This window comes from Meriones unguiculatus, chromosome 14 (genome assembly GCF_030254825.1).
Source record: "Meriones unguiculatus strain TT.TT164.6M chromosome 14, Bangor_MerUng_6.1, whole genome shotgun sequence".
NCBI lineage: Eukaryota > Metazoa > Chordata > Mammalia > Rodentia > Muridae > Meriones > Meriones unguiculatus.
In genome coordinates, this window is record NC_083361.1 from 18,406,174 (window position 1) to 18,433,136 (window position 26,963).

The window sequence follows — 26,963 nt, forward strand, 5'->3', positions numbered from 1 at the left end:
GCAGAAAAAAAGCAAAGAATTTAGATTAGGATAGAAGGCATAAAAGGGGCATAAAATTTAGTTGCAGGATGGAGTGAACAAGGAAAAGTTGGAGAAAAAGCAAACAGGGCTTGAAAATAAAAAAGGACCTTGGTTAACTGCATCAAGGCAACATGGCTAGGTTAGTCAGAGGGATAGAAAAGCAGCCTTGGCAGTTTTGTGTGGCAGAGCTCTCATGTCAGGAAGCATCTCACTCCTAATTCTCAGCTGGTTTTGGCTCAAGAATGCAGAGAAACCCTTGTCTTCAGCTGTGAGGACTATCTCCTTACAGGGTCTCTACTGTGGAAATGGTTTTTATTAGTCCAATCTTTAGGAATATATTAGTGGGCCAGCAAGATGGCTCTGTGGCTTACCCTATTGCCAAACCTTTCCAGCCTGAAACCCATATGGCAGGAGAGGACTTCCCAAAGCAGTCCTCTGATTTCCACATGTCAGGGTATGAGTGTGCACACATGTGATATGTGCACAAACACAGAAGTATAACAACACATTTTAATAAAAATACAAAACTGAACCTGGTCATCACAGCACATGCCTAAAGTCCCTCAGGAGAGTAAAGTAGAAGGATCCTGGGTTCCAGGCAGTTAGGACACTTGCAAAACCTATCTTCACTTTAAAAAGAAAAATGCCTTTCAGTGTTGCTTTGGAGGTATGCGGTATTAGCAAAATAGAAAACTGGGAGACCGGAACCTTCGGGAGTACTAGCACAGTGGAGGGCAGGGGGCAGTGTCTGTGGAGACCGGAACCTTCGGGAGTACTAGCACAGTGGAGGGCAGGGGGCAGTGTCTGTGGAGACCGGAACCTTCGGGAGTACTAGCACAGTGGAGGGCAGGGGGCAGTGTCTGTGGAGACCGGAACCTTCGGGAGTACTAGCACAGTGGGGGGCAGGGGGCAGTGTCTGTGAATGGCTGTGTGAACTATGCCACATCCTGCCAACTGTGACCCTTTCTGCCAAGGATTGCAGTCTTGTCCGATTTCTGGTGACAGTTTTTCCCTCCTTTCCTTCCTGGATCCTTAGAGCTGTGCCCCTACTGTGCTGCCACTGCTCTTAAAGGATATCCTCAAAGGCTAGATGGCTGGCAAGGGCACAGGGGTCCCAGTTAAGATAGACAGGAAGGGAGGCAGCTTCTCCTAACTAGAGGCATGCATGGCAGAAAGCTGCCCCAGCAAAAGGGTGGCTGATTGGCAAGCTCATTACTCTGATACTTCAGACTCAACCAAACTACCTTGCAGCTGTTTGAGAGAATAAACTTGCGTATAATTACTCAGTGCCATACAAGTCAGACCACAGCTGACAAACAGATGGCTCTGGGCCCAGTTCTAAACATCAGTTAAGTCCCCAGAACAAATTAGGCGCATGAAGAATTGGAAGGAGAGAGACGCAATTAATTATCAAACTTTAATTGATAGACTAATCTTACAGAATAAACAATAAGACAGCTAGTCAAGATTACACATTCAAAAAAAAAAAATCCAGCAGCGCAAATCTAATAGACTAAATACGTTCATCTCCTCCCAAACAGGCATTTTGATTTAAAAACAAAGAACAGAGTGTACACCACAAGGAAACATAGTACTTACATACTGTCAAAACCTCTGCAGAACTCTGTAGGAAGGGTAAAGAAGGTTCTCAGACACCAAGAAAGCAGATAAATCCACCAGCTGTCCTGCACACTAGAGGGCTCCTGTCCACTGTCACCTCAAGAAGCCTTCTAGGCCTTTAAAGAAGGAAACAGGCCTGATCCTTACAGGAAGTGACTTTATTGCAAAGCCTAAAGACAGAGGGACCATCCTTTCCCAAGGAAACAGGGCTGAGCAGTGGCAAGAAGCAAGAGAAAGTTGGCTCCGTCACGGTTGGGTAGAAAGAAGGCCTGACCTTTGCATATGCCTATCCCTTCCCTTCTTGGCTCCTGGCAAAGAAAAGGGCAGGCCAACTGCAGTAGCTCACAGCGTTCCTCCAGGCACATTAAAGAGGAAAAATTCCCTTCTGGGTGAGACATGGCAACTTCTCTGAGACATGGCAATGTAGCAAAGTTCATCTCTTTGGCCCTCGTAAGGGAAAGCAGCAATCAAGGAGCTACTTTAGGCCTTACCAGGCAGGCCCCTCCTATGTCCACAGGATGCAAAGAAAGTGCATCTTTAGCCCAGTCAGACTTCATCCACCGTGGATTAAGTACTTCTCGCCAAGCCCTGCAACTCTGAGTCTATGTGCTCTGGGCTGAGGGACCCAGGCTCAGCAGCAGTTATATGGTCACATTTTTCTGCCAAGTTGCCTCAGGTAGGAAAAGGAAGGTAGCCCTGCAGAAGGGCCACCAGTACACCTGTAGATGGGAAAACAGCCCTCTGAGTGGCTACAAGCTCAGGAGAGGCCTCCTCATGAGCATGACTCATCTCCCTAGTTTCATGTAATGCTGCCAGAGGCATTCTCCTAGAGAGCCACCTGCATGCCCTCTCATCTGACAGTGAAGGAATTATACAGAAATAATCCTGAGGGAAAAAACAAACTGTGATGCTGCCTAAAGGGAGGAGTATTCCAATTTGCTCACAGATTTAGTCAATATACTCCACATGGTAAGAAAGATATAAAGACTGTTCACGGACTGAGTGACAGAATTAAACACTGCTGTGACCCAGACAATCTGAACACTTATTCCCAGGGCTTCTGGTGCTGCCTGCACCTGCCCTTCTGAGTTTCTGGCAAGGCGTTCCAGGCTGACAGAGTCAGGAGCCAGAGCTCAAGCAGATTCAGCAAGCTCTGGAAAGCAATACTCGAAACAGCTCTGTACGAAAAAGTGTCATTTACATTATTTATAGAGAATATCTCCAAGTAAGGAAAAAGCACCATTTTACTAAAAATAAAAAGGCTCACAGAGGCTTTGGTCCTCTTGAAATGACACCAGCCTACGTGAGAAGCAGTTTGGCCCTTGGGCAGCAGGGGAATAATGGCAGGGCATATGTACTGGGAGGAGGTGGCAGAGAGCACTGGGACCCACACAGAAAATACGGGGCTGGCAGGAGGGGCCTCAGAGTCAAGGTGGGGACACAGGAGGCCTGCTCAGAGAGACCAAAACTGGGTATGTGGCACTGTCAGACAAGTCTCAAGGACTGGGACATTGGCAACAAATGACAGTATTCAAGCCAGGAAGATGCTCTACCTGCCACTTGGTAACTTCCTTGACAGACCTGCCAAGTGCAGGAGGAGGCTGAGACAAGGAGCAAAATGCACTTTCTCCAGGAACTGCAGGCCAAAAAGAACAGAAAATCCACAATTACCACTGAGGTGCTGAAACACAGGCAGTTTCTTGGACACTGCACTTCACATACGTTACTTATGCGCCCAAAAAGCAGAGTAGGTTTTCCTGTCCAGATGCAAAACTTGGCACTGAATACACCACAAAAAGCAAGAGTCTGTCTATGTGGGCTGGATTCCCAAACTACAGCTTAGAAGGGAAGGGCATAAATATCGTCATTAACTGGCTCACAAGGAATAGTCATCTTAGGTGAATACATGCGAATACATTTCACAGGATGAGGGTGGCTAACAGCTTAGAGTCCAAAGTGTGACGCTGGGAAACCTTACTATGAGAGCCTGCATCCAGGGAGAGGAGAACTGCAAGGACAGCAGCGGAGAAACAGCAAACAGCACGAGGGGATCATCCACCAAGAGACTGTCCCTCATTTCAGAGTGAGTCAACCACGGCTCACGGAGAAGACAGCAGTTCACATGTACAAAGAACGTCAGGGCTAAAACCAGGAGAGCAAGCTGGTCCTGAAAGCAACTTATCCCATCTCTGTTGTTGGAATACCACTTGCGACCCACTGGGCCAGAGGTCTTCCACGAGAAAGGCAGCATCTATGAACCTGGGACAAAGGACACTTGAACTGAATGCATGAGCCGAAGGACCGAATGGAGAAGCTAATTCAAATAGCCACTGGACTGCTTTGAGAAGTTCTGGGAGGCTTCCCAAGAGTGTGACCTTGACTATATGGCAAGCTGCCTCCTCAGAGCAGGGGGCCTTGGAGCAGCAAGTCCTAGGCTGTGGTGATAGGCAGGGCCTCAAAGCCAGCTAAGGGGAGGCTGTCAAAAAGCAAACCAGGAGTGGACTCCCCACAACAGGGGTCCAAGGGCAAGATGGGTACACGGGAGTCCAGTGAGAGCTCCTCTGCTGCTCAATGAACACCACAGCAAGGTGGGAGCCTACACCAGGACCACAGCTGTTCTCTCCCCATGTGCATTCCCCAGCAGCAGCACATGGCAGACAGCCTGGCAAGGAGGTGAACATGAGGTACCAAAAGAGAAACTGGCATCTTTGGGTTTAAAACAAAATCATAGGGAAGAAAACATTTTAAAAAAAATTATATCTGAATCAATGAGCACACACGCACAAAAATATGGCTTACTAACCGCCCCCATTTTGCATACAATTTTAACTCCAAAGGAAAAGAAAAAAAACAACCTGACTCATCATAACGCAGTCCAAATGTTTGCAACCAAAGACATCTGAAGATTTCAGTTGAAATCACTTCTAAAAACTAGAAAAAAAAAGAAAATGAGCAGAGAAAAAGAAAACAACCAGAAAGCTTTTGATTATTCCCTCTCAGCATTACTGGCAGATCTACTCTCAAACAGACTTAAGAGTATTCCACACATGTTCAAAACTTGGATTTATTAATTTCCACCATACTGACTTTAAAAATGGTATGAAGCTGACTGCAAGAAAGGGAACCGGTGATTTTAAGTTCAAATTAAGCTAATGGTGAAAGTACATCACCTCTGGCTTCAGTCACCACATCACCTCAGATTGAATAGAGATTTTGTGTGTGTGAACAAAGTCCCAGAACTCTGCAATCCAGGGATGCTGCAGACCTCTCCCGGCAATGTCCTTCACTTTGGGTCAGTCTCCTGGGCCAGAGGTGAAAGTGCTTTCAAAAATACTGCCACTTGCCCAGCACAGTGTCTTTGATTGCATCCACATATTGAGTTGGAACCCAGTACACCCAGTAGTAAGAGGCTTCCGTGGGGCCCAACTGAAACGCCTGCAAGGGAAAAGGAAAAACCAAGCGATGCTTCAGAGGAGGGTGACCAAGCAGGCAGAACAACAGACGAGGGAGGGGAGCAAACTGATTAAAAAGGGAAAGAAAATAAAACCAATCTGTGTACACAGGGAAAAGTCTCCTATGCGTAAAATGGGGATGAGGGATGTGAAAGTGCAGGTGGGGAGGGGAAAGCTCAGTTCAACATAGCCAACTTTAAGGCAGTAGTTTGCAAACCTCAGTGTACATCAGAACTATCTGGAAGACTTGCAAAAATAGATTGCAGGCTCCAGCCCCTGGGTTTAGGTTTGGGAAGCCTGAGTCAAAGCCCAAGAAACTTCTAACAAGCTCCCAGGTCATTCAACATTACTGGTCTAGAGGCCACAGTTTGAGAACTGCTGCCCTAGAAACACCACTCACACACAGGAAGCAGGTATGAATGTCCAAAGCACACTGTGTGAAATGTTAAAATCCTGACAACATACATACCCACCAGGAAGGAAGAGTTCCCATAACTCACAGTGGTGTGGCCTACTCAGACAAGTACTGGAGTCTTTTGTTAAGGTATGAACAGATCCTTTGGATCTAGCCTTAGGACAGATCACAATGTCAAACCCAAACCATCAAACTGCAGAAGAATGTGTGCGTGTGTGTATATATATATATACACACACACACACATTTATACCATGATGTATTTATGAAAACTGAAAAAACACATCACAATACTCCATCTTGTTCATGGACATATGTATAAACAAAAGCACTGATAGATGAAGAACATACATGACAGATTACAATAATGGGGATGGGGAAGACAATGGGGACAACATCACTGTTGGTAAAAAAATTTTATTTAAAAGACTTAAAACATGTTACAAATTATTTACAACTATCATATTTTGGTGATGTATGGGTTATGGCATAAAATGTAAGGTGTGTCCTTTTCTGTATCTCTGAAACATAATTCTAAAAATCAACGGGCACTGTGAACTGTGACACAGTACTCTAGCTAGACAAATGGCATCTGCAAGAGGGAAGTAAACCTTTCATTAGGCAAAGGGTAAAAGTGCTATTTAGTGGCATTCAAAAACGACAGCAGAGGCCTGCTGAACCCACTTTTGGCCTTAAATGACTTCAGAACACTTTAATTAAATTTAATTTAAACAAAACTCTAAACCAATATTCATGGACACAAATTGCTTAAGAAATGTCTAATATGGTCCATTCACCCTATCTGCCTCCTTATCCCCAGGCTGCCTGAAAAACTGGATTTGCAAGCCCCAGAGGGTCAAACCGTTCAAACAAATGTTTCAAAAGAGATGAAAAGGGTCAGGCTAAAATATCAACTGTTAAAGCAGAAAAATAAGTGAGCAGGCAAAACCGATCTGTCTGCTATCTTGTTTTAGAGATTACAAAGAGGTAAAGGTGTAGATGCTGCCCGATGGCCCCAACTATGTTCTCACCACTACCAGGAAGAAAGTCCAAGAGCCTGTGTCCAGTGACTACAGTCCCATGGCCTTGCTTTTGGTACCACCCAGCTGACCCTGAGCAGGCAGGAAAGGACACAGCAGCTCTGCAGACCACTCTGTCCTAAGCCCCTCCAACTGACTGCCTTGGAGCAAGTAGATTACCCAACACATCTCTGTGCCATGGACTTACTAATCCTACCTACATTCAAACAACTGGCTGTTCCTCATAGAGGTGGGTGGGTGGGGTTATGGCCGTATCACTATAAGGTAGATACTGAAAAACTGACCCTGGAAGACAACAGCAGGAAAACCTACCACTGAACTGTTGCTGCCCCAGGTCAAGTGCCTCTTGTAGCAACTTTGGAGTCTAGGCAGGTAAACTCCATTTGTAAAGTGCTCATTTTACATTTTATCAGCTTACTAAACTGCCTACTTTGTTCCGTACAAACTGATGAGTTCCATGCAGAATCAACATGCTCTGCATCCCAGTCACATGGGCACATGCTGGGCATGGGAGACCACTACAAGAGGGAGACTTCTTGGGGTCTTCACAGCCCCATGGCTAGGGGGAATGTTCACTTTTATAAGCAAGACAAAACTTGAAATGAAAATTCTACCCTCCTTTGGACAGCTGAGACTACAAAAAAAAAAAAAAAAAATCAAAACAAAACAAAATACCACAACTGGGAACAAAGTGATGGACACAGCTCTTAAGTAGACAAAGGTCTTTAGACAGTCTTCTGAGACTGTTTTCTTTTCACTAATTGCCCTGTGAAAAATCCTCTCCCAGCAAGATGAAGCAGAAGCAGGTGGCCAGGCAGGCTGAGGCTACTCACCATCATGTGGTAATCTTCATGTCCTTCGATAGGTTCACTGACCACGTTTTTAATGGAGCCCATAGGCAGTTTCTCAGTCCGCTCTAGGTTGAAAAAATGACAGCAGTTAATTTTCGAGGTCTACCTGTCCCAAATCCTCCTCGGCCACAACAGTTTTTCCCATACCAGAGCTAGCTGGACGTACAGTAACTCTGGTGAAAGGCACCACACCCTCTGGGGATGAGGAACAGTGGTATCTTCTGACCAAGGCACCTAAATCCTGGTAGGGAGCTGGGAAATATAGAGTACAAATGGAGAACAGGGTTTGGGGATGGAATGTTAAAACTCTGAAGGCGCGTTTACCTGTCTTGTTGATCAATGATGACTAATAACACCTCAAAACTCCTGTTTTCATAACCCAAACCCAGCATCAGCTAAGGTTCTGAATACCTAAAAAAAGTCAGGAGGTCGTAACAAAGAAGCAACAGGAGGAGTACACCAACTTCCAATGCTAGTGCCTGGGCCAAGCCTCACCCAACCCTCTATAAACATCAGTCTACGGTGGCCTCTCAAAGCATTTATGCCCTCAACTGATTAACACTGGAGACACCAATGAACATGGGGCAGAGAACATAAGGAGGCAGCAAATATGGCAGGCCTGCAATGAGGTGAGCCAAGAGCAGCAGACAAGTGTAACGGTGGGCAGGCATGGGGATCTGTGCCACAGGAAATAACCCAGGAAGCACCAGCTAGCTGAGATGCAGGCAGGTATTGTCATGACACCATTAAATCAAGGTGAGAAAGACTCCTTATAGTCTTTGCAGAAAAAAAAAAAATCTGGAAAGGCAGATAAGTAAACAAATAAGTTACCAAATGGAAGTAGAAATTTAAGAGCCCTGGGCTCTAGTGTTACCAGTGACAATATATTTTACTTCCATAGGCTTTGACTTCAGAAAGCTGGAAACGGGGAAAAGGGACCTGAAGATATCTATTCTGTGGCTCTGAACAGCAGTCACACACGGTCAAGACCAACAGCATCGTTAAGATTGAGACTTAAAATACTTTTACTTTGAAATGCCTACAGATTTCATACAATCATAAATTTCTGACTTTTCCTCAGATTCCAAAGATTAGACCATGCAAAGCTCACAAGGCAGATAATGGCAATCAGCTAAGAGCTTTGACTGCCTGACAAGCAGGGTGGAGCAGCTGACTACAAGCCCTCCTAAGCAGCTCCACGGTCTCACCCTGCTTTTTCCTACACAGACTACAGTTGTGTGGCAGCCTTGAGGGTCCCTTACCCAGCAAAATACCACGGAGAGGCCAATTAGCTACTGGGACAGTCATTTCACAGCAGCTTCATACTGAAGTGAAGACAAGCCAGTGGCTTTTAGCCAACTCCCTGAACAATCTGTGCTTCTGCAAGTTCTTTTGAATGGTAGGTGCCAGGCCTCCTGGGCACACATGGAAAACCTATTCTCCCTAGGCTGCTGGGTTGGTAAGGAAAGGTCTGGCTCAGAATGAGTGCACCCTTATCAGCTGTGAAAGGCACTGGGAGTTCATGGCCAGGTTCTTTTAATTCAGCTCAAATCTCAGTACATCAGGGTGCTTCTAGAGCTCCGCCCTCACACTAAAGCAGGAAGCCAGCAGCTCCCAGAAGCTCAAATAAAATCTCTAAACCAGCCATGGTAGTTCTCATGATTTACTTAGTACTCAGTAGTCAGGAGGCTAGGACAGGAGAATCATCAAAGTCTGAGGCCAGGTTAGGCTACAGTTTCCTCAAAAATAACAAACAACATGTACAATTTCATACAAAAACAAAAACAAAAAAGCAAAAAATAAAAACAAACCCATAAAAAACTATTTAAATGACTCATTAAACACAAGACTTGCGCCCAAACTGGATTCCTTGCCTGCATCCACCCTCTTGGACACATGGCTTCCTAGACCAGATTGCTGAGCTACTCTGAATTTGGAATGCCAGCAAGCAGAGAAACCCAGCTACAGAAGAGAGCCATGTGTATCAGCAAGCAAAAGTAGCAAAGATGAAGTAAGATCACCGAGAAAGCCCAAAAACAGGGCAGCTAATCACTGGCAAAGCAGTTACGACAAGCTCTTCGGAATAGAATGTTCGAACAAAGCCCACCCACGCCATTGGAAGACTGGAAAAAAACCTTTAAAAACTTAGAAAACCTGTGTGACCAGGCAGTAAGAGTTGACTGAAATGAACAACATACTCAGTTATCACAAAATGAAAAACTCAAGCACTTCCAACACCTCGGTCTGTTCATTTTAAGAATCGCTAGGGCTGAAACAGTGACTTGTGTTCTAGATTCATGTTTTAGAAAAGCCACACTCCCACCACCCTGCCCAAGTTTTAGTTCTGTGAAACTTGGTTCCATTTTCTGCAACCTGCCCTTGGAACCAACAAGTCTCAGATGATGGGACCTCTATTCTCCTCTTTGGCATTTACCTCGAACACTGAATACCTACAGTGCTGGCCAGAAACAGGTCAATTAGGCATGTTCGGGTCCCTCCAGGAATCTAACGGGGACAGACAAGTCAGAGAGTCATGAGTGCTTGAAGGACACAAACAGACTGCTCGAGGAGCGGAAGCAGCGGCAGTTCAAGTGGAGGGTTAGGAAGATGTCAGGAAGGCTTTGTTAGGAAAGGGCATGTTGGGAGGCCTTGGAAGACTATTAACCCCAAGGACTGAGAAGACATTCTAGGGTAGGGCCCAGCAAAGGGTTATGCAAACCATGAGCTGGGAAACTGAAGAATGTGGCTCAAGTACATAGGGGACATGGGGTATGACAGAACAGGCTGAAGATTTAAAGTGGGTATGCTTTGATATCTGAACCTGGCCTTAAAGAGCTATAAAGGTTTACAGGCACAAGAAAACAAAACAAAACAAAACAGTACAGCAATGAAACGACCAAGGATGCTACATGGGTATAGGGAACAGAACTGGTTTCTAATGCAACTTTTAAAAGATGCTAGTATAGGCTGGAAAGGTAGCTCAGTTTTAAGTGCACTGACTGCTCTTCCTAGAAGACCTAGGTTCAAATCCCAGCACCCACATGGCAGCTCACAACTGCCTGTAACTCCAAGATCTGACACCCTCACACAGCATACATATAGGCAAAACACCAATGCACATAAAATAAAAATATATTATTTTTTAAAAAATGCTAGTAGCTAGTAGAACTGGGGAATTTTAGAGACAGGAACACAAGCCAATTCTGGAGTGTTACCAACAAAGATTTGGTAGCGATGGTGCACACTTTTAATACCAGCACTCAGGAGGCAGAGGCAGGCAGATCTCAGAGTTTGAGGCTAACTTGGTCTACAGACCAAATGCCAGGGTTATATGAAGAAGGCCAACATTTAAAACAACAAAAACAGAAGTTAACCACAGGGGAAGGTTAGTGGGGATGGTCATAGATGCTTCCCAGAAACAGCAAGGTTAAACCACATACTATGCACAGGCGGGGAGTTGAATGACAAGGATGAGGGTGTATATAAAGGACAATCAGCAGACAAAGGGGAAATTCTCGGCAACAATTAAGGAAACTTTACTTCTAGGGTCAAACTGCCAGGCAGGCACCATGAGCCAAGCTCACTGAACGTAAAACAGGACCACGGTGAATACCACTGCTCAGTCACAGTCCCTCAACGCCGTGTGAACAGTGCAGGCTCCAGTGGCCAGATCTTTTGATATTTTCCAAGAGACGCTCCCCATTAGTTTCAGAGAAATCCAATTCGTCCAAACTATGTATAACCTTTACCTAAAGATCAGACTTGGGGTCACATGCTTGGGACCTCTTTGTATGTAACTTAAGGGCCAAAATCTGAAGAACGGCTTCTGAGATCAGACTGAAAAGAACAAGGGAGATGGGGCCAACCAAGAGGCAAGCATGGAAAGACACAGTCAAAAGACAGGACCACAGAAAGCATGTGAGGAGGAGGGCTCCAAATGAAAGGCAGAATCACAGGCAGGAGCCAGCGCTGCTGGGTGCTAGAGGCAAGCAGGGTGCCGGGGTGCCGAGGAGGCGGAGAGAACAGAGTACCTTTAGTGCCGATCCACAGCTGGTCTTGCTCTAGCTTAAAGGTGAGTCTCACTTTCCCTCCAGACTTATTATACATGCCAGACAAGGGTACTGTTGGCAGGCGCTCCTGGAGGCACAAGAGCACAGTGAGAAAGGGAGGGGCAGTAGGACAGAGGGAGAGGAGACAGAATGTGAGGCCATGATTACAGCAATCTTGGACTGTGAACTGGCTCCTTTTTAGGGGCTCAGAAAGCAGGCCAGCTTACCTGGGCACCCTTAACAGAGGGCATCACATCTTCAGGTTTTCCTTTGTCCAGCACTTTTCTGTGTTGCTACAATATAAACCAGGAGAGAGAGGAAAATGAGACAGCTGACTACATTTGAGCCAGGTTTCTATCTCTTGAATAGCCAGGATGAAGCAGTCGTAATGTTTATTTCAAAGTTTTTAGTATCAACAGACTACGGGTCCCTTGACAAAGGAGAGCAAATGTGTTCAAAGGAGTTTGTGTTGACAACGAAATATTTCATACCTGTGCTAGCCACTGGCCTCTGAATACAGAGCCCTTTATTGTGGCTAGCAACATGAAAAAGTGACGTCTCAATTTTGTTTAAACTTAACTATCCATATTATCCATAGCCACCATGTTAGGTATAAGTTCACAGACTAAGTAGGACTTCAAGGTTACATATTTGAATGTTTGACCCCCACCTCTCCAGTGAAAACACTACTTCTTAAGTTAACAGGTAGGAGGAGAGCAACGTCTGCTTTCTTCAACTCCAAAGAAACCATGAGCTGCCTGTGTAGGTCTAAATGCCAAGCAGGGTCACTGCTCCATTATTATGGAGAGCCAGACTATGGCAGAAGTCTTCTCTGCCCACCTTCAACCCAGCCACAAAGAAAACCAGAGAAACCACATTTTGAAAACAGAAATGCTGACTACCCTACCATTAAGAAGCCTCCTTCTGCCTTCAGTCTTAGGACTCAAGAGTTCTAAGCTCATAGCTCCTGAATGCCTTCATCTTATCTCCTTTACATGTGTAGCTTTATAGGTTTAGTAGCTGCTCACCAAAGCTGGAACTGCAGGCTAATAAATCAGCCAAAGGTAAAAGTTACTCAAATGCAAGCACTAACAGGCAATGGGCCAACTCAAACCTTCACTGGCAGAGCAGAACAGTGTGGAAGGGATTGTGAGCAAAGGGCTGCTGCTGACATTAACCTCACATTCTGGAACACCCTGATCAAAAGCCTAGTGAGGGAGTAGAGCCTCATTAGGTCGGACTATGCCTTGTAACCGGTGACATCACCAAAGCAAAGCAGCACAGCATGGAAGCATAGTTTGAGTCAAGCCTTATAAGCACCTTTCGGAGAACTGTCCCTGAACTGTGGTGTACAGTCTTAAGCCTGTTAACCTACAATGAGTAACCCCAAACCTGTATTTATAAGGCAGGTTATGCGCTAAGGATATAACAGGAGAAAATACATTTCTTTCATAAATGTGGCAGGGAAGACAGAAAATAGCAATGACCTCAATGGATTACAGGAAATTAGGACCCCATATTTAGGGATGAAAATGGCTCATACAAATATTTACTTTTCGATGATAATTCACCTTTACAACACTTATCTAAAACCCTAGAGAGGTGCTGCTTTGCAGTAAAGCGTGTGTTTTGTATTGACAAGGTCCCAGGTTTAATCCCTAGCACCAAATACAACACATAACAAATACCGTACGGAAAGGTGTTTTAAACTTCAGACTTTGAGAAATTTTGTAGAGATGATACAGTTTTAAAATATATTGCACAACATTCTCTATAGTGTCTTGGGTGGGAACTTGTCACTAAGCAACATTTCTTTCAAACACATCAGTATTTCCAACAAAAAACATTAAGGAAAAAAAGTGTAACTGTTCCCACAATTCTGTTCAATTTTGCTGCCAAATTTGTAAAACTACTTCTTTTGGCCAAGAACCGATTATGGATGTCTAAAACAAAGCCATCTTTCTCCTACTGTTGGCAATAGGCCTTTAGTGTCTACTGTCCCTCAAATTAATGTTAATTCAAGTTAGATCTACTCTGTTGAGGACACAAAACAGATAAAAAATACATGAAGGTAGGTTGGGGGGAGCTCAATGTAGAGTTCTTGCCTGCTCCGGCGCACAAGTCTCTAGGTTCAGTCCTCTGTATCATACACACTAACACAAATCTATAAACAGGCATGACGGCACATGACCAAAAACTCAGAACCAGGGAGACAGTGACAAGACGACTGCTACAAAGTCCAGGCCAGTCTCCAGATCAAGCTTCAGGCCAGTCAGGGCTAGAATGAAACTCTGTCTCAAAAACCAAGCACACAAAACGAGCAAGAAAGATAATATAAAAACTCAGGCTACATCATGAAAAAGGACCATAATAAACCCAAAACAGGTATCGGTATCTTCTTATTCAGCCTGGTTTGAGTTCCTGAAATGGTCAGTTTTAGGAGGCCCTCTGCAATCTGTCAAGTTCTATACCTATCCAGAATTGAGCTTTCTAAACTTCAGAAGGCACACAGACAGACAGACAGACACACACACACACACACACACACGCAAACAGTTGTAAAGAATAAGGGCTTAATTCTAATATTGGTCATATTCTCTGGGTCTAAATAAATGAAACAGAAGTCTGATTTCTTTTGCTAACTAGCTGAAGTCTCCCTTTACAAAGGCCTTATCCTAAAGCAGGAAGACTAAGGCACACTGACCCGCCAGATGACAAAGATGCATATTTCAGGTAGCTGTCAACTCCACTCTGCTGCACCCAACTGCTCCATAAATTTCCATCATGGGCCCTGTCCAAAAAGGAGCTTATTCTAGGGAGAATGTAACCAGCCTCCAATTTCCCAGGACCAACAAGCAAATACATGATGGACTCACCTTCTGCCTGCAGAGGGGCTCCTTCTTATTTTCTTCAGCCTTTGCCTCCTGCTGGGCAGCATCTTTGGGGGTGTTTACTGCTAAAACATCATTTATAGTAGAGCCAACCACCATGATCTTGGCTCCACTGGTCACTTTTATTTCTCTCAATGTCTTATCTTCAGGAACAAGTCCCTTATACATGACCTTCTGCATGGCAGGTGGGAGACCTTGACAGAAAGTGGAAGGTAGTGAAAGGAATAAGCAGGAAATGTATGGACCATCACCCCTTCAAAAAAAAAAAAAAAACAGGAAGCAAATACTGGCTCCATCAACTATCAGACCACCACGACTATGTGATTGGTAAAACCTGGTCCTTCTACAAAGACTTAAGTTATTTAGAATTGTTTGATGTGTCTCACCTATAACTCTTTCCAAGCTGTAACTCAACCTCTACTCACTTAAATACAGAAAATTCCCAAGTGTCAGGGACACAGAAAGCCAATACGTTACTGTTCTATAGCACTTAGAGACTACATGGAGAAAACTTAAAAAAGAAATTATCTCGAATTGCAAACCCATATAAATAAAACGACCAAATACGAATAATTGTGAAGGGCCCCAGGACAGTCAATAGCAATGTTTCACAAACTTCCCTTCTGAAACTTAACTATCTGCTAAAAATAAATCCCTGGCTAAATCCTAGGCCCACTCGGAATCTCCTGTAAATTTAATAAAAGCCAGAGGAGACTTTCACTAGCAACGATAGTCCAACATTCGTTAGAAGACTGAGCCTGATATACAGATTCAGGCTTGCATGAAAACTTCAGAAAACTGCAGGGAGGCTACTGGGAATCTATGCAAGAAAAGCACGAACAGTCTAGCACGACGTAAGCACTAAGAACTAGAAGGAAGGGCGGGGGGGTGGGGACGGTTGGTTGTCAGCTCCTGGAATACCTGTAATGGAGTGAATCTTCTGCTTCAGGTCGGAACCCGTGCTGTCCAGAGGGACCTTCACGTCGTGCTTGGTCTTGTTCCAGATTATCTTCAAATCCACCAGCTCCCTGCCCGCACCGCCACCCGCGTCCTCGCCGTTGCTGACTGAGGCCTGGGCCACGGGGTCCCCAGGGGGTTGGGCCGGGGCCGGCTGCAGACTGCCTCGCGCGTCGCAGGAGTCCTCGGCCGCTGGCCCCGACGCTGCTTCGGCCTCCACGCAGTTGAGGGGCCGTGCGGGCGCCTCGGTGGCCACAGCCTCGGCCTCCGTGTCCATGCCTGGCTCCTCCATGCCTGCAAAGGGGTTAGGGGGTGGGCGATTGCCGCGAGCACCGCCGGGACGAGAAGGAGCCCGAGCACCGCCGCCGCTGCGCCACGCCCCTCCCTCTAAGGTCAGGGCCCGGACCCGGACCCCGGTGGCGCCCGCAAGCTCTTCAGCCGCCGCCCGCCCGCCTTCCCCTCCGCACTCACCATCCGGGGCTCCGGCCGCCGCCATGATGATTGTGTACAACACCCACCGCGCCCGCAGGGGCCGCCGGGAAGAAGCGAGCTGGCTGAGATTGGCCCCCGCAACAGCCCCTAATTTCACACAGCCTGGCCGGAAACAGGTGGAGGTTTCTATGGAGACCCGCCTCCTCCGCTTCCCGGGCCGGCCCCTGCCACGCTTTAGCATTCCCGCAGCCGAGGCGGGGCGGGTCCGGGAAATCGCCCGCTCACAGCGCTCTGTCCCCTAGCGGCGGCGCAACACCGCCCCTGCCCAGGGAGGCGTGAGCGGCCCGGTTAGGGCGTCCTGCGTCTTTAAATGGCGGGGCCGCTCTCGCTGTGGCGGAACCTGATTGGTGGGAATGCGCTTTCCCCGCCTCGCGGAAGTGACGCGCGGAGAAGCCCACGTGTGTCTTTCTATTCCACATGGCGGTGCTCCTCCAGAGGCTTTTGCGGGCCGGGCCACGCGTGGTGGGGGCCCTCGGCCGCCTCGTGGGGCGGCGCGAGGCCAGTCTGGGCCCACATCCTGGGGCCGCGGTGCGAGTGCGCTTCGCTCCCAGTCCCACAGGTAATCCTGGCGGACGTGACGCCGCGCGCCGCAGCCCACCGTCCCGTCCCGCCCTAGAACATTCCAGAAGCAGTCCTTTCCGGTGTGGTCTGCGCGACCCCATTTTACAGAAACGGAAATGGAGGACCGGGATCCGGAGCGATCGCGTTGCTAGAAATTTCTTTGTGGTGTTGTCGCTGTCCTTCTTGGATGCACGCAGTGCGTTTTAGACAGTGCCAGGTCCTATGCGCCAGAATGCGGTGGTCATTGAAAAATCAGGGTTTCTGCTTTGAAGGAGCCGGCATCCTAGTGATCACCACAAACACTTAGAGTCACAGGTGTCATTTTGGAAACGAAGCGGCATAGGGTGCCCCAGAAGGCATTGTGGAAGAGGTAACATTTGAGTTGAGAACCAGATGTCAACAAGACCTGCTTGAAGCCTGAAAGGAAATGGCTGGCACAAAGCCTGGGTTTGCTGGCAGCTTAGTTTGCCAAAGGAAAACACAAGTCCACTGTATGTACCCCGTTATACATACTGTCATCTTCTATTTACCATAAGTTCCCAACCTTCTTTTGGCTCAAGCCAACCTTCTGCGCACTTCACACTGAGCAGCCAACCTTTCTAGGTCCAGGGTCAGCAGAAAAAGATCTTTGTGACAGAGTCCCAGGTACATAGGAATGACACGTTACTTCTGGGCAGGCAATATAGATCGTGGGACTTTAACCATATGTGGTAGAAACCTTTTTTTTTCCAGTGGACTTCCGTTGTAGGCCAGGCTAGCCTGGAACTCACCGAGATCCACCTGCCTGCTGGGATTAAAGGGCGTGCACCTCCACAACCGGCAAAAGTTTCTCAGTGTTTTTGGCTGGTTGGTTTTGGTTTTTCAAGACAGGGTTTCTCTGTGTAACCTTGGCTGTCCAGGATCTCACTCTGTAGACCAAGCTGGCCTCGGACTCACAGAGCTGCCTGGTTCTTTATTACCTGTTGTGATTCTGTGGTTAAGACTAATATAAATGAAACTACTAGGAAAAAAAATTGAGTGCCTCAAAAATGTAAAAGTAAAAGCTTTTTGCTAGTTTCAGTTGACATAAAACAGCTTATCAAATGGCTGTACGTTTCTAAGCCTTGACCCTCTGTTTCTGTGTTTATCTATGGTGAACATACACTGGGATGTTCACCTTCTTTGAAGAAGCACTTAGTTAGGGCACCAAGCCCTGGCTTTTTCTGCATCCACATTTCTGTCTTTGCCAATCCCTAGATGCATCACTTTGGCAAAATTATTTGCTCTGTTTATGTCCCAATTTTGCTGTTTGTCAAGTAAGGCTAATAATAGTACCTGTGTGATGGTTTTGAGCCAGTGCAACAGAGCCGCTGAGCAAGATCTGCTATGTGCAGTAGCCTTTACTGCAATTACCATTTTCATTCTTTGCTGACTGGAAGGAAAAGCCCAAATGGGAAAAAACTGTCAAGCAGTGTGGATGGTAATAGCTAAAATTAATTGAAGGTTTATACTTTTGGGTTTCTTTTTGTTTGTTTTAATTTGGAGAAAGTTTCTTGTGTGGCCCTGGTAGCTTGGGACTCACTAAGAAGACTGCTGGCGTTGAACTTGCAGCAATCCTCCTATCTCTTTGCCTCCCAGATATTGGAGTTACAGTCACCAGGCCTGGCTTGACGTTCTGTTCTGGTCAACATTTAGGAGTCACAGCAGCCTCATGGTTAAGAAGGATCCAGGCCTTTCTGCTTTGTTAAGACAGAGCCTTATGTATTTCTGGCTGGCCTGGAACTCGCTTTGTAGACCAGGCTGTTGCCTCCAACTCAGACATATTCACCTGCCTCTGCCTCTACAGTGGTGATTAAAGGTCGTGTCACCAGGTCCAACCTGATTTTTGTTTTTGAGTCCACTAACAGATCAATACATTGAAATTTGTGAAAGCTAAACAATCCCCAAAGGTTAGTAAATTTTTTTATAGCTTTTTAAAATTTATTTTTAATTTATATATTCGCTTCACATCCTGGTCATAGCCCCCTCCCTTCTCTCCTCCAGGTCCCTCAATTCCACCATCTTTCCCCATTTTCCCTCCCCTTCCCCTCAGAAAAGGGGAGCCCCACCACTACCAACCCACCCCAGCACATCAAGTCACATCAGGACTTAGCTCATCTTCATCCGCTGAGGCCAGGCAAGCTGTCTCACCAGGGGGAAGTGATTGAAAAGCAGGCAGCAGAGTCCATGTCATAGATAGCACCAGCTTAACTTACTAGGGGACCCCATGAAGATCAAACTGCACATTGGCCTACGTCTAGTCCATGTCTGTTATTTGTTTAGTGCTTCCATCTCTAAGTCCCCATGGGTCTAGGTTAGTTGATTCTGTTGGTCTTCTTGTGGGATTCTTGTTTCCTCCCAGTCCTTTTATCCTTTCCCCCTATTCTTCCACAGGACTCCCTGAGCACTGCCTAATGCTTGGTTGTAAGTCTCAGCGTCTGATTCAATCCATTGTTGGGTAGAGTATGATTATGCTAGGCTACTGTCTGTAAAGCAGAGTACTGTTAACGGTGTCTGGTTGGCTTTCTCCCATAGAGTGGGTCTCAGATTTGGCCAGGCATTTGGTTGGACAGTCCCTCAGTCTTTAGTCTGTCTTTAACTCTGCACATCTTATAGACAGGTAAATTTTGGGTCGAAGGTTTTGTAGGTGGATTGGTGTTCTCTCCCACCACTATAAATCCTACCTGACTAGAAGGTGGCCTGCCCAGCCTCCACCTCACCCCAATCCATTGCTGGAAGGCTTAACCAGAGACATTCCCATATTCTTCCTGTAGCTAGCCCTGTCGAAGGTCTCCAGCTTGTCTCAGAGATGCCCCTGCCCTTAGTCCCTTTTCTCTCCAAGCCTTTTCCCCTTCCCTCCCCGGTTAGCAACTTATTAATGGGCACATAGTTATTTTTTAAAATTTTATGTATGGTATATTTATGTGTTCTTGTGGGTATGAAAAAGTCACCGAACCTGGTGCTCACTGATTCACTTAGGCGAGTAAGCTACAGAAATCTGCCTGTCTCCTATGGCCAGCACTAACGGCTAGAGGTCTGGCTCTGTAGTGGGCTCTGGGGATCTAGACTCAGGTTGTCATGCTGTGTAGCAGGGCCTTACTGACTTGAGCCGTTTCAGCCCCTGGCTATAGACTTTGAATCCAGCTGCATATCCTATGACGTGGGGTTACTTTTAATCTCTGGTCTCCTCTGGCTTGAAATTCCTGGGATTCTGTTCCACTGAGAACTACTTGTTTTGTAGGTTTGCAATAATTTGCTGAAGGTCTCACACAGAATCACTGTTGGGCTAGGTCTGCCTGATAACCAAAAGAACATTTCCTGTTCTGTGTTTCTTTGGATACCTGGAAAGGCAGATGAGGTTATTGTAAATGTGAATGGCTTTATATGACGATCTAGGGCCCTGCACTGGACTAAATAGAGTGAAGGAAAGGGGAAACAACAGATGTGAGAAATTTTGAAGTTTTTAGTCAGTAGTAACACTTTCAGAGTTTAAACCCCAGTGAAGGGAAATACATCAAAATCAAATGGTGCTTTTAATTATGATTACTTATAACTAGCACTCAAATAAGGAAAAATTTAAGTTGCATGATGATGCTAGACTATATGCACAAAATGTGATTTTTTACAGGACTTAAATGTGTTACTAACATGTAATTAGCCCCTCCTTGCCCCTGAAATACATCATTAGATTTGTTTAATACTAATATGATCTGACCTCTGAATAATTTTCAAACAGAAAATGCTGCTTCTCCTCTTGGTGAAACTTGACTTTAAGGCAAATGTCAAAGTTGAGGGCTAAGGGTACTCGGGAATACTTGGAGCATTTTTATGTGCTGACAAGCTGCTAGACCTGACACCTGGGTCAGGTCTCCCATTCACAAGATGAAGAACTAAATGCAGTCATCCAGCCTGACCTTTAATTGTTCTTCTGTTGTTGTTATTGTTTAAGATTTATTTATTTTGAGCCTGAGGTGGGGGATGGCACTGTAGCACATGCCTTTAATCCCAATACTAAGGAATCCCAGCACTCAGGAGACAGGGGCTCTCTGTTGAGCTTGAGGTCAGCCTGATCTACAGAGCATGTTCCAGGTCAGCCCAGCTACACAGAGAGACCCTGTCTCCCCCAACAACAACAACAACAAAATTATTTTATGTATATGAGTAATATATGTGCACTACATTTGTGTGTGCTAACTGCTGAAGTCAAAAGATAGTGTTGGGTTCACTGGAACTGGAGTTATAGACGGTTATGAGCCACCATGTGGGTGCTGGCCACTGAACCTGGGTCCTCTGGAAGAACAGCCAGTACTTGTACCCATTGGGCCATCTCTCCATCCCCACAGTGTCCTTTTCAGTGACTGTCTGGGTGTCAACCATAGATATAGGTCAATCACAGTCAATTCTTAGTCTTAAAACTTTGTTGGGACATTCTTGTTTGCATTTCAGCTGAGGCCTGTGATGTAGCCTTTTTCTCTGTCCAGTCTGATCTGTTCTCTTCTCCTAGGCTTCTTGCACCTGGGTGGCCTCCGTACTGCCCTCTACAACTACATCTTTGCCAAGAAGCACCAAGGAAGCTTCATTCTGAGGCTGGAGGACACCGATCAGAGCCGCCTGGTACCAGGAGCAGCAGAAAACATTGAGGACATGCTGGAATGGGCAGGTGAGGCTGGCAAAAAAAAAAAAAAAGAGTTTCTGGGGAGGAACAGGAAGCAGAGGAGGCTGTGGATCTTCTCTGTGGGTTCAAGGTGGAGAATGAGAATCCTGGGAAAATAGATACTTCTATACAGTCTAGGGTGGCAGGTGCTCCCTGTAAAAATGCCAAGGCTCCCTGAAGACAAACTCTCTGTTGTGGGATTCCTGTTCTTATCTCAGTCACTTATGTCCATTCCCTGGAGAGGCCAGGCAAGAAACAGGCTCATTGGCTAGAAACATGGCTAGGCCAGCTCCTGTTCCCAGGAGAATGTAACCTCACCTGTCCAGCTTTATAGTGCCAGGAAGAACCAGAAAACCTAAGTGTGTGTGTGTGTGTGTGTAGAGATAGGGTCTATCTATGAATCCCTGGCTGTCCTAGAACTCACTGTGTAGACCAGACTGGGCTCCAGCTCACAAAGATTCATCTGTCTCTGCCTCCTGAGTGCCAGGATTAAAATTGACATGTTATGAGCCCCTATGCCTAACTGAATTCTCTCTCTCTCTCTCTCTCTCTCTCTCTCTCTTATTTTTTTAAACATACCTTCTTGTCTTTTCCATTGCCCTTTTTAATCTAATTTTTGTTTACATGTATTTGTGTGTTTGCACTTATATGTGGTCATAGACAACTTGTAAGAGTTGTCCTCCTTCTACAGTGTGGGTTCTAGGCATTGAACTCCAATTGTCAGGCTTTGCAGCAAGAGTTTGAGCCACCTTGATTGCCAAATTTTTTTTTTTAATGTATACTGTTAGGATCTGAAAATCCAAAATAACCCAAGTAGGCATAAGAGTCCAGCAAAACAAGATTTTTATTTCAATTAGGGAGCAAAAACTGACTAGTCAAGGACAACAGCACAGACTTTCGATCTTACTGCATCTTCGAACATTATCTTAGCATTTAAGCAGATGACAAAAGTTTATTGTACTCAGGCTGCTGCTGATGGATTGGGGCCACTGAACAGACTGGGAGCTGAACCGCAACTCAAGCCAGAACTTACAGTTTCACTACTTTCTTTTTTTTTTTTTTTTTTTAATTTTCCAGACAGAGTTTCTCTGTGTAGCCTTGGCTGTCCTGGACTCGCTTTGTAGACCAGAGTGGCCTCGAAATCGCAGAAATTCACCTGCCTCTGCCTCCCAGAGGGCTGGGATTACAGGCATTCGCCACCACACCCTGCTAATGGTACAGAGTTTTTCAGCTCAAAACCCACAAACATCTGTGCCAAGTTATAGTCACAATTCCTTTGTTTGTTAGTTTTTTTCTAGATAGGATATCTCTGTATAACCACCCTGCCTGTCCTAGATCTCACTCTAGACCAGGCTGGCCTCCAAAACGGAATCATTTGTTCTTCATGAGTAGGAACAATCTGTTTTTGAAAACAAAAGTAGAATAAGGAGGAAATTGTCTAGCCATCTGGAAACCTCCCCTAGAGCCTGGGAACTTGAACTTACTTTCACTTATGATCAAAGTGGAGTCTGAAAACAAAATGGCAGTACTTAGGAGAAGTCACATTTATTTGATCCCAACACACTGCCCATTGTTAAACCTAAGCTTGTATTTATTTTATTTTTAATTCACATCATTGTGAGCCAAACAAAACGATGCAGTCTCAGGAGTTGATTTTTTTGTGGCTAAGTTAATCCTGAGTATAACTAGGCTTGTTGAATTTAAGGAGTGTATTTGAGGCTCTTGAATTATCCCAAACTCCTATGGGCTCCTACTAAAGACAGGCGCTAGAGAAAGTTAACACCCTTAGGAAAAATACCAACACTCTTGGAAGACATATACTCCCATCTCCAGGTAGTTATTCACTAGGCTCTAAGTTTCTAAGTAGCAAAAGCCCATTTATTTTTGGCTATTTTTAGAGAAATTTTAGTATATATATATTTAGTTGAGGTTCATTGACTAAAGGAATTTATTTATTCAATAATATCACTTGGATCCAGCTGCTTGCCTCAGCGTTGAAAATGCTAGGATTGCACTACACACACCCAGAACAATTATTTTTTAAAAGCAGTACTGGGGCTCCAGCTCAGGGCCTGTGCATATTAATCAAGTGCTCTACCACTGAGCTGTATCCCAGCCCTGTAATTTATGCTTAACTTGATACTAACTTGTGATAAGAATTCTAGAGAAAGGGCTAGGGAGATGCATCTGTGGGTAAAGTGCTTGCTGTGTAGGTATGAGGACTTGAGATTGGATTCCCTGGGCATTGATGAACCCAGGGTTCTAGCTAGGTTCACTCCAGGTCCAGTGAGAAGAGTGGGTGAAGAAATATCTAAGTGGTTAAGAGCATTCACTTTTCTTGGTTCCAACACCCTTTTCTAGTCTCTGGGTAGTATACAAGCCTGGTGCACATACATACATGGAGGCAAAACATTCATACACAAATAGATTTTTTTTAATCTGAAGAAAAAAAAGAGGTGAGAAGCCTTTTAGGAAGACACTTAATGTGTACACGCAAAGCTACAGAGAAACAGTAACAGGTCAGAAAACTGAGAAAAGGGTACTCTTCCTGATGGGGACGTTTCTCTGGGCACAGAGTGTTGAATGAAGGGGCTAACTCTGGCCCTGCAGAGTAGAGTAGATGGAATCAGACGCAAACGTTCCGTGAAAAGGAGCAGAGCTGGATGAGGAATGACAAGGAGGTCAGTATGGCCCAAAGACTGCAAGAGAGCCAAATGACTGGAGGTGGGAGGGCAGTGAATTCACTGAGTAAACGGAGGCCCAGGTGAGAACTTCAACTTGATGGGGCCTTGCTGCACCAGGAGTTGTGTAAAGCTTATGCAGAGATTGCAGGTTTCTGGCCCTGCCCTCATTGATCATCCACTAGAACACTGTTGTATAAAAGGAGCCTGCAGCAAACACTTGGTCATGGTGTCATATTGCTGCATTAGACAAGTTCCTAATACACAGATGACCCTAATTAAGCTAAATGAGTCACAAAATAAAACCAAATCTTAAATCTGGAAAAGGGAATGGTGGGGATGAGGAGGTATTAATAAGAATGGGAGGCAGATAAGAAAGAGTGAAGGGAAATACAATAAAAAATATATATATACATACATGAGAATCTCAAGAATGAAAATAATAAGAAAAAGATGGAGATCTTTAAAAAACTAAGACATTTTGATCTGGAAATGATCCCCAAATTTACCTTATTCAGCCATGCTTTTTTCTCCTCTCATTTTCTTTCTTTTGTTTCAGCTTGTTTGGAGACCGTGCCTCAGGTCTGGCCTTAAACTCACTATGTTTCCAAGCGTGGACTTGAACTCTTGATCCTCATGAGTGCTGGAGCTATAGGCATACACACTATGCTTGTCATTTTCTAAGGACATGCAACGTTTTTTGAGAAGTAGAGTATCAGCTTGCAGCAGGAAGGGGTCCTGAAAATGCGTTGTCCCTTTTTTCTTTAATAGAGTATGTCCTGGTTCATAAGGTTACTATTGTTATGATGAAACACTATGACCAAATGCAACTTAGAGAGGAAGGGTTTTATTTAGCTTACACTTCCCAAGGGAAGTTAGGACAGGAACTCAAACAAAGCAGTACCTGAAGGCAGGAAGAGATTTAGAGGCCATGGAGGGTGCTTGCTCTTCATGGCTTGCTCCCCTGTTGATTGCTCAGCCTGCTTTCTTAGAGAGCCCAGGACTACTTGTTCAGGGGTGACCCAACTAACCTGGACTGGCCCCTCCCACATCTAATTAAGAAAATGTCCTATAAGCTTGCCTAAATCCTGATCCTGTGGAGACATATCTCTGTTGAAGCTCCTTTCTCTCTAATGACTCCAGTTTTTGTCAAGTTGGCATAAAGCTAGGTAGCACAGAGTATCTTTGTTTATTCTTTGAGAATTTCATACATGAAAAAAATGCATCTTGATCGTAAGCACCCCCAACAATTCCTTCCTCCTCACCCCCACATATCCTCAACACATCTTACTCCCCCTTTATGTACTATCCTTTTTAAAATCAATAACTCAGTGAGTTCAAATGGTAATATCTGTTGGAATGTTAACGTCATCTTTCGCAGGTAGTCATAGACGCAGTGAGTTTATGAGTGCAGTGGCTATGCCATGTCCCAAAGACAGCATTTCACAGCACTCTCTTCCTAATCTTCTGGCTCTTCCATTCTTTTTGCTCTTCTGAAATGTTCTGTGGGCCTTGAGGTGGATGAAGATATTCCGTTGAGAACTGAGCACTCTGTAGACACTTGTTCTCAGCACTCTGACCAGTTGTACATTGTTGACTAAGTGCTGACCACTCCAGAGGAAAGCTGCTCTGACAAGGTTGAAGGGATGAGCATAAGTATGTAGAAGGCAATTTGACAGGTGGTCATTTAGCCAAACAACAGCAGTAGCCTCTGACATCCTGAGCCATGGGCTTTAGGTCAGGTTTCCTGCCCCAGGCCTGAATTCCTTCCTGTGGAGCGTGTCTGAAGCTCAGTCCAAAAGCAGTTATCTCCACAACCTTCGTCTGTCCTTGCACCACTGGAGCACATCTTGCCTGCAGGCCAGTATTGTGGTATGCAGACTTGGCTGCAGGGATGTTTTCTTCCCCAGTCGCCAGTTCTATACCTTCCACGTATGAGAGCCTGCCTAGCAAGGAAGACATTTTTTAGGTCAGTTTCTGCTTGATATCTGAACGTCCTGCAGCAAAAAAATGTGTTGTGTTTTCAGCAAGAGGACTTACTATCTGGTTCTGCTGAGGTTGTGACAGAACAGCCAGGGTTCATCAGGGTGGTGGCAGTGGCCCAGCCTGCCAACAAGGCTGCCCAGTGGTTTTGCAGTGCCGACCGCTACCTGAGCACCAAGTTGCTTGGGGGCACGGTTCTCAAATGGGGCATCGGCAAGCTTCAGTGAATGCCCAGCTGCCATCTGTTCAAAACCTAAACTAAGTTCAAGTTCTCCAGGAAGCTGATCACAGACATGGAGATGTTTGAGCAGTATGATGCTGGCAGGGATGGCTTCGTTGACCTGATGTGACTGAAACTCATGATGGAGAAACTGGGAGGGAGAGTGCACTCATCTAGGTTTGAACAGCAGGATCAATGAGAAAGATGAGTATTTTCACAGCAAACTCAACTTCAGGGAGTCTTTCCTTAATCTTCCACAAGGCAGCAGCAGGGAGTTTGCAGGAAGACAGTGGCTTTCACATGCTGGCCTGCCTCTCCAAGATTGATGTCCCTACAGAAGGGTTAGGGTGCTAGGAATTTCTTCAAGCCAAGGTACAGGTCATCTACATGTCCAGCTGCTTTGAGGAAGGAAAAAGGAGGAAGCAGGCTGAGGAAGTGAAGCATTGAAAAGCAGCCTTTTCGGATTTGCAGTCCACCTTCAAGTAGCAAAAGCCAAGGAAGGCTAAGACCTGGCCCTGCCCCGCTGTGAAGTCTTGGGAGATGAGTGGGCACAGAAGACCTGTGAGAGACAAGACCTGTGTGTCCAAACCACTACTAAGATCTAAATTGTATGTGAATGGATCTCATTCAGGAATCTCCCCAGTGGTTGGGCCAGTCCCTGCTCCCTCCTGCTGTTCCTGAGGTTGTGACCCCAGCCATCAGCATCCTCTCTGGCCAACCCTATGACTGTTGTTCTCTTGTCACCCGGGTGCCTGCTCAGCTCCAGCCCATTCATGCCTCTTCCTTGTGTACCACCTTTCTCCATCCACATACCATCAACTAGAGGCTGCTTTCCTAGAAGGGACCACAAGAAAGAAAGAGAGAGAGAGAGAGTCCCCTCCCCAAGACTCTTGGGTTCAGATCAGCCTCCTTTCTGCTGGGAGTGGAAGGACTCTTTTATTGGTGAAAAGATCTAAGCTGTGGCACTCTAGGCTGATAGAAATATGACCCAGCTAGGCAGGGTGAAGGCCACTGTGTGAAACTACCTCACAGGCTATACTGTACTCATGAGTAGACAT

General features: G+C 45.6%; 2 protein-coding genes and 1 pseudogene across 4 annotated transcripts in view; 2 read left to right on the plus strand and 1 right to left on the minus strand.

The window, feature by feature from the left end:
• Positions 1 to 1,424: 1,424 nt before the first annotated feature.
• On the minus strand, positions 1,425 to 16,057 carry Ubfd1 (ubiquitin family domain containing 1). Of its 2 annotated transcripts, XM_021640638.2 has the most exons (7): positions 15,768 to 16,055; positions 15,261 to 15,590; positions 14,325 to 14,533; positions 11,676 to 11,741; positions 11,431 to 11,536; positions 7,382 to 7,464; positions 1,425 to 5,076 (listed from the first exon to the last, which is right to left on the minus strand). In XM_021640638.2, the coding sequence occupies exons 1-7, from the start codon at positions 15,967 to 15,969 to the stop codon at positions 4,966 to 4,968; spliced, it is 1,107 nt and encodes a 368-aa protein (XP_021496313.1). In that variant the 5' UTR covers positions 15,970 to 16,055; the 3' UTR covers positions 1,425 to 4,965. The 2 variants fall into 2 exon arrangements, with proteins under 2 accessions (XP_021496313.1, XP_060222886.1); XM_060366903.1 differs by lacking the exons at positions 1,425 to 5,076; positions 7,382 to 7,464 and adding an exon at positions 7,471 to 9,904 and having other exon boundaries at positions 15,768 to 16,057.
• A 34-nt stretch (positions 16,058 to 16,091) lies between these two features.
• Positions 16,092 to 26,963, plus strand: part of Ears2 (glutamyl-tRNA synthetase 2, mitochondrial) — a 28,187-nt gene continuing 17,315 nt past the window's right edge. Inside the window, exons 1-2 of one of the 2 annotated variants that reach the window (XM_021640646.2) lie at positions 16,092 to 16,347; positions 20,872 to 21,027. In XM_021640646.2, coding sequence (XP_021496321.1) covers positions 16,206 to 16,347; positions 20,872 to 21,027 — 298 coding nt within the window. In that variant the 5' untranslated portion in view covers positions 16,092 to 16,205. Of the gene's footprint in view, positions 16,348 to 16,421; positions 16,841 to 20,871; positions 21,028 to 26,963 lie in introns of those variants that run through there. The other variant, XM_021640647.2, reaches the window with a different exon arrangement.
• Positions 21,037 to 26,391, plus strand: LOC110550649 (EF-hand domain-containing protein D2-like; annotated as a pseudogene).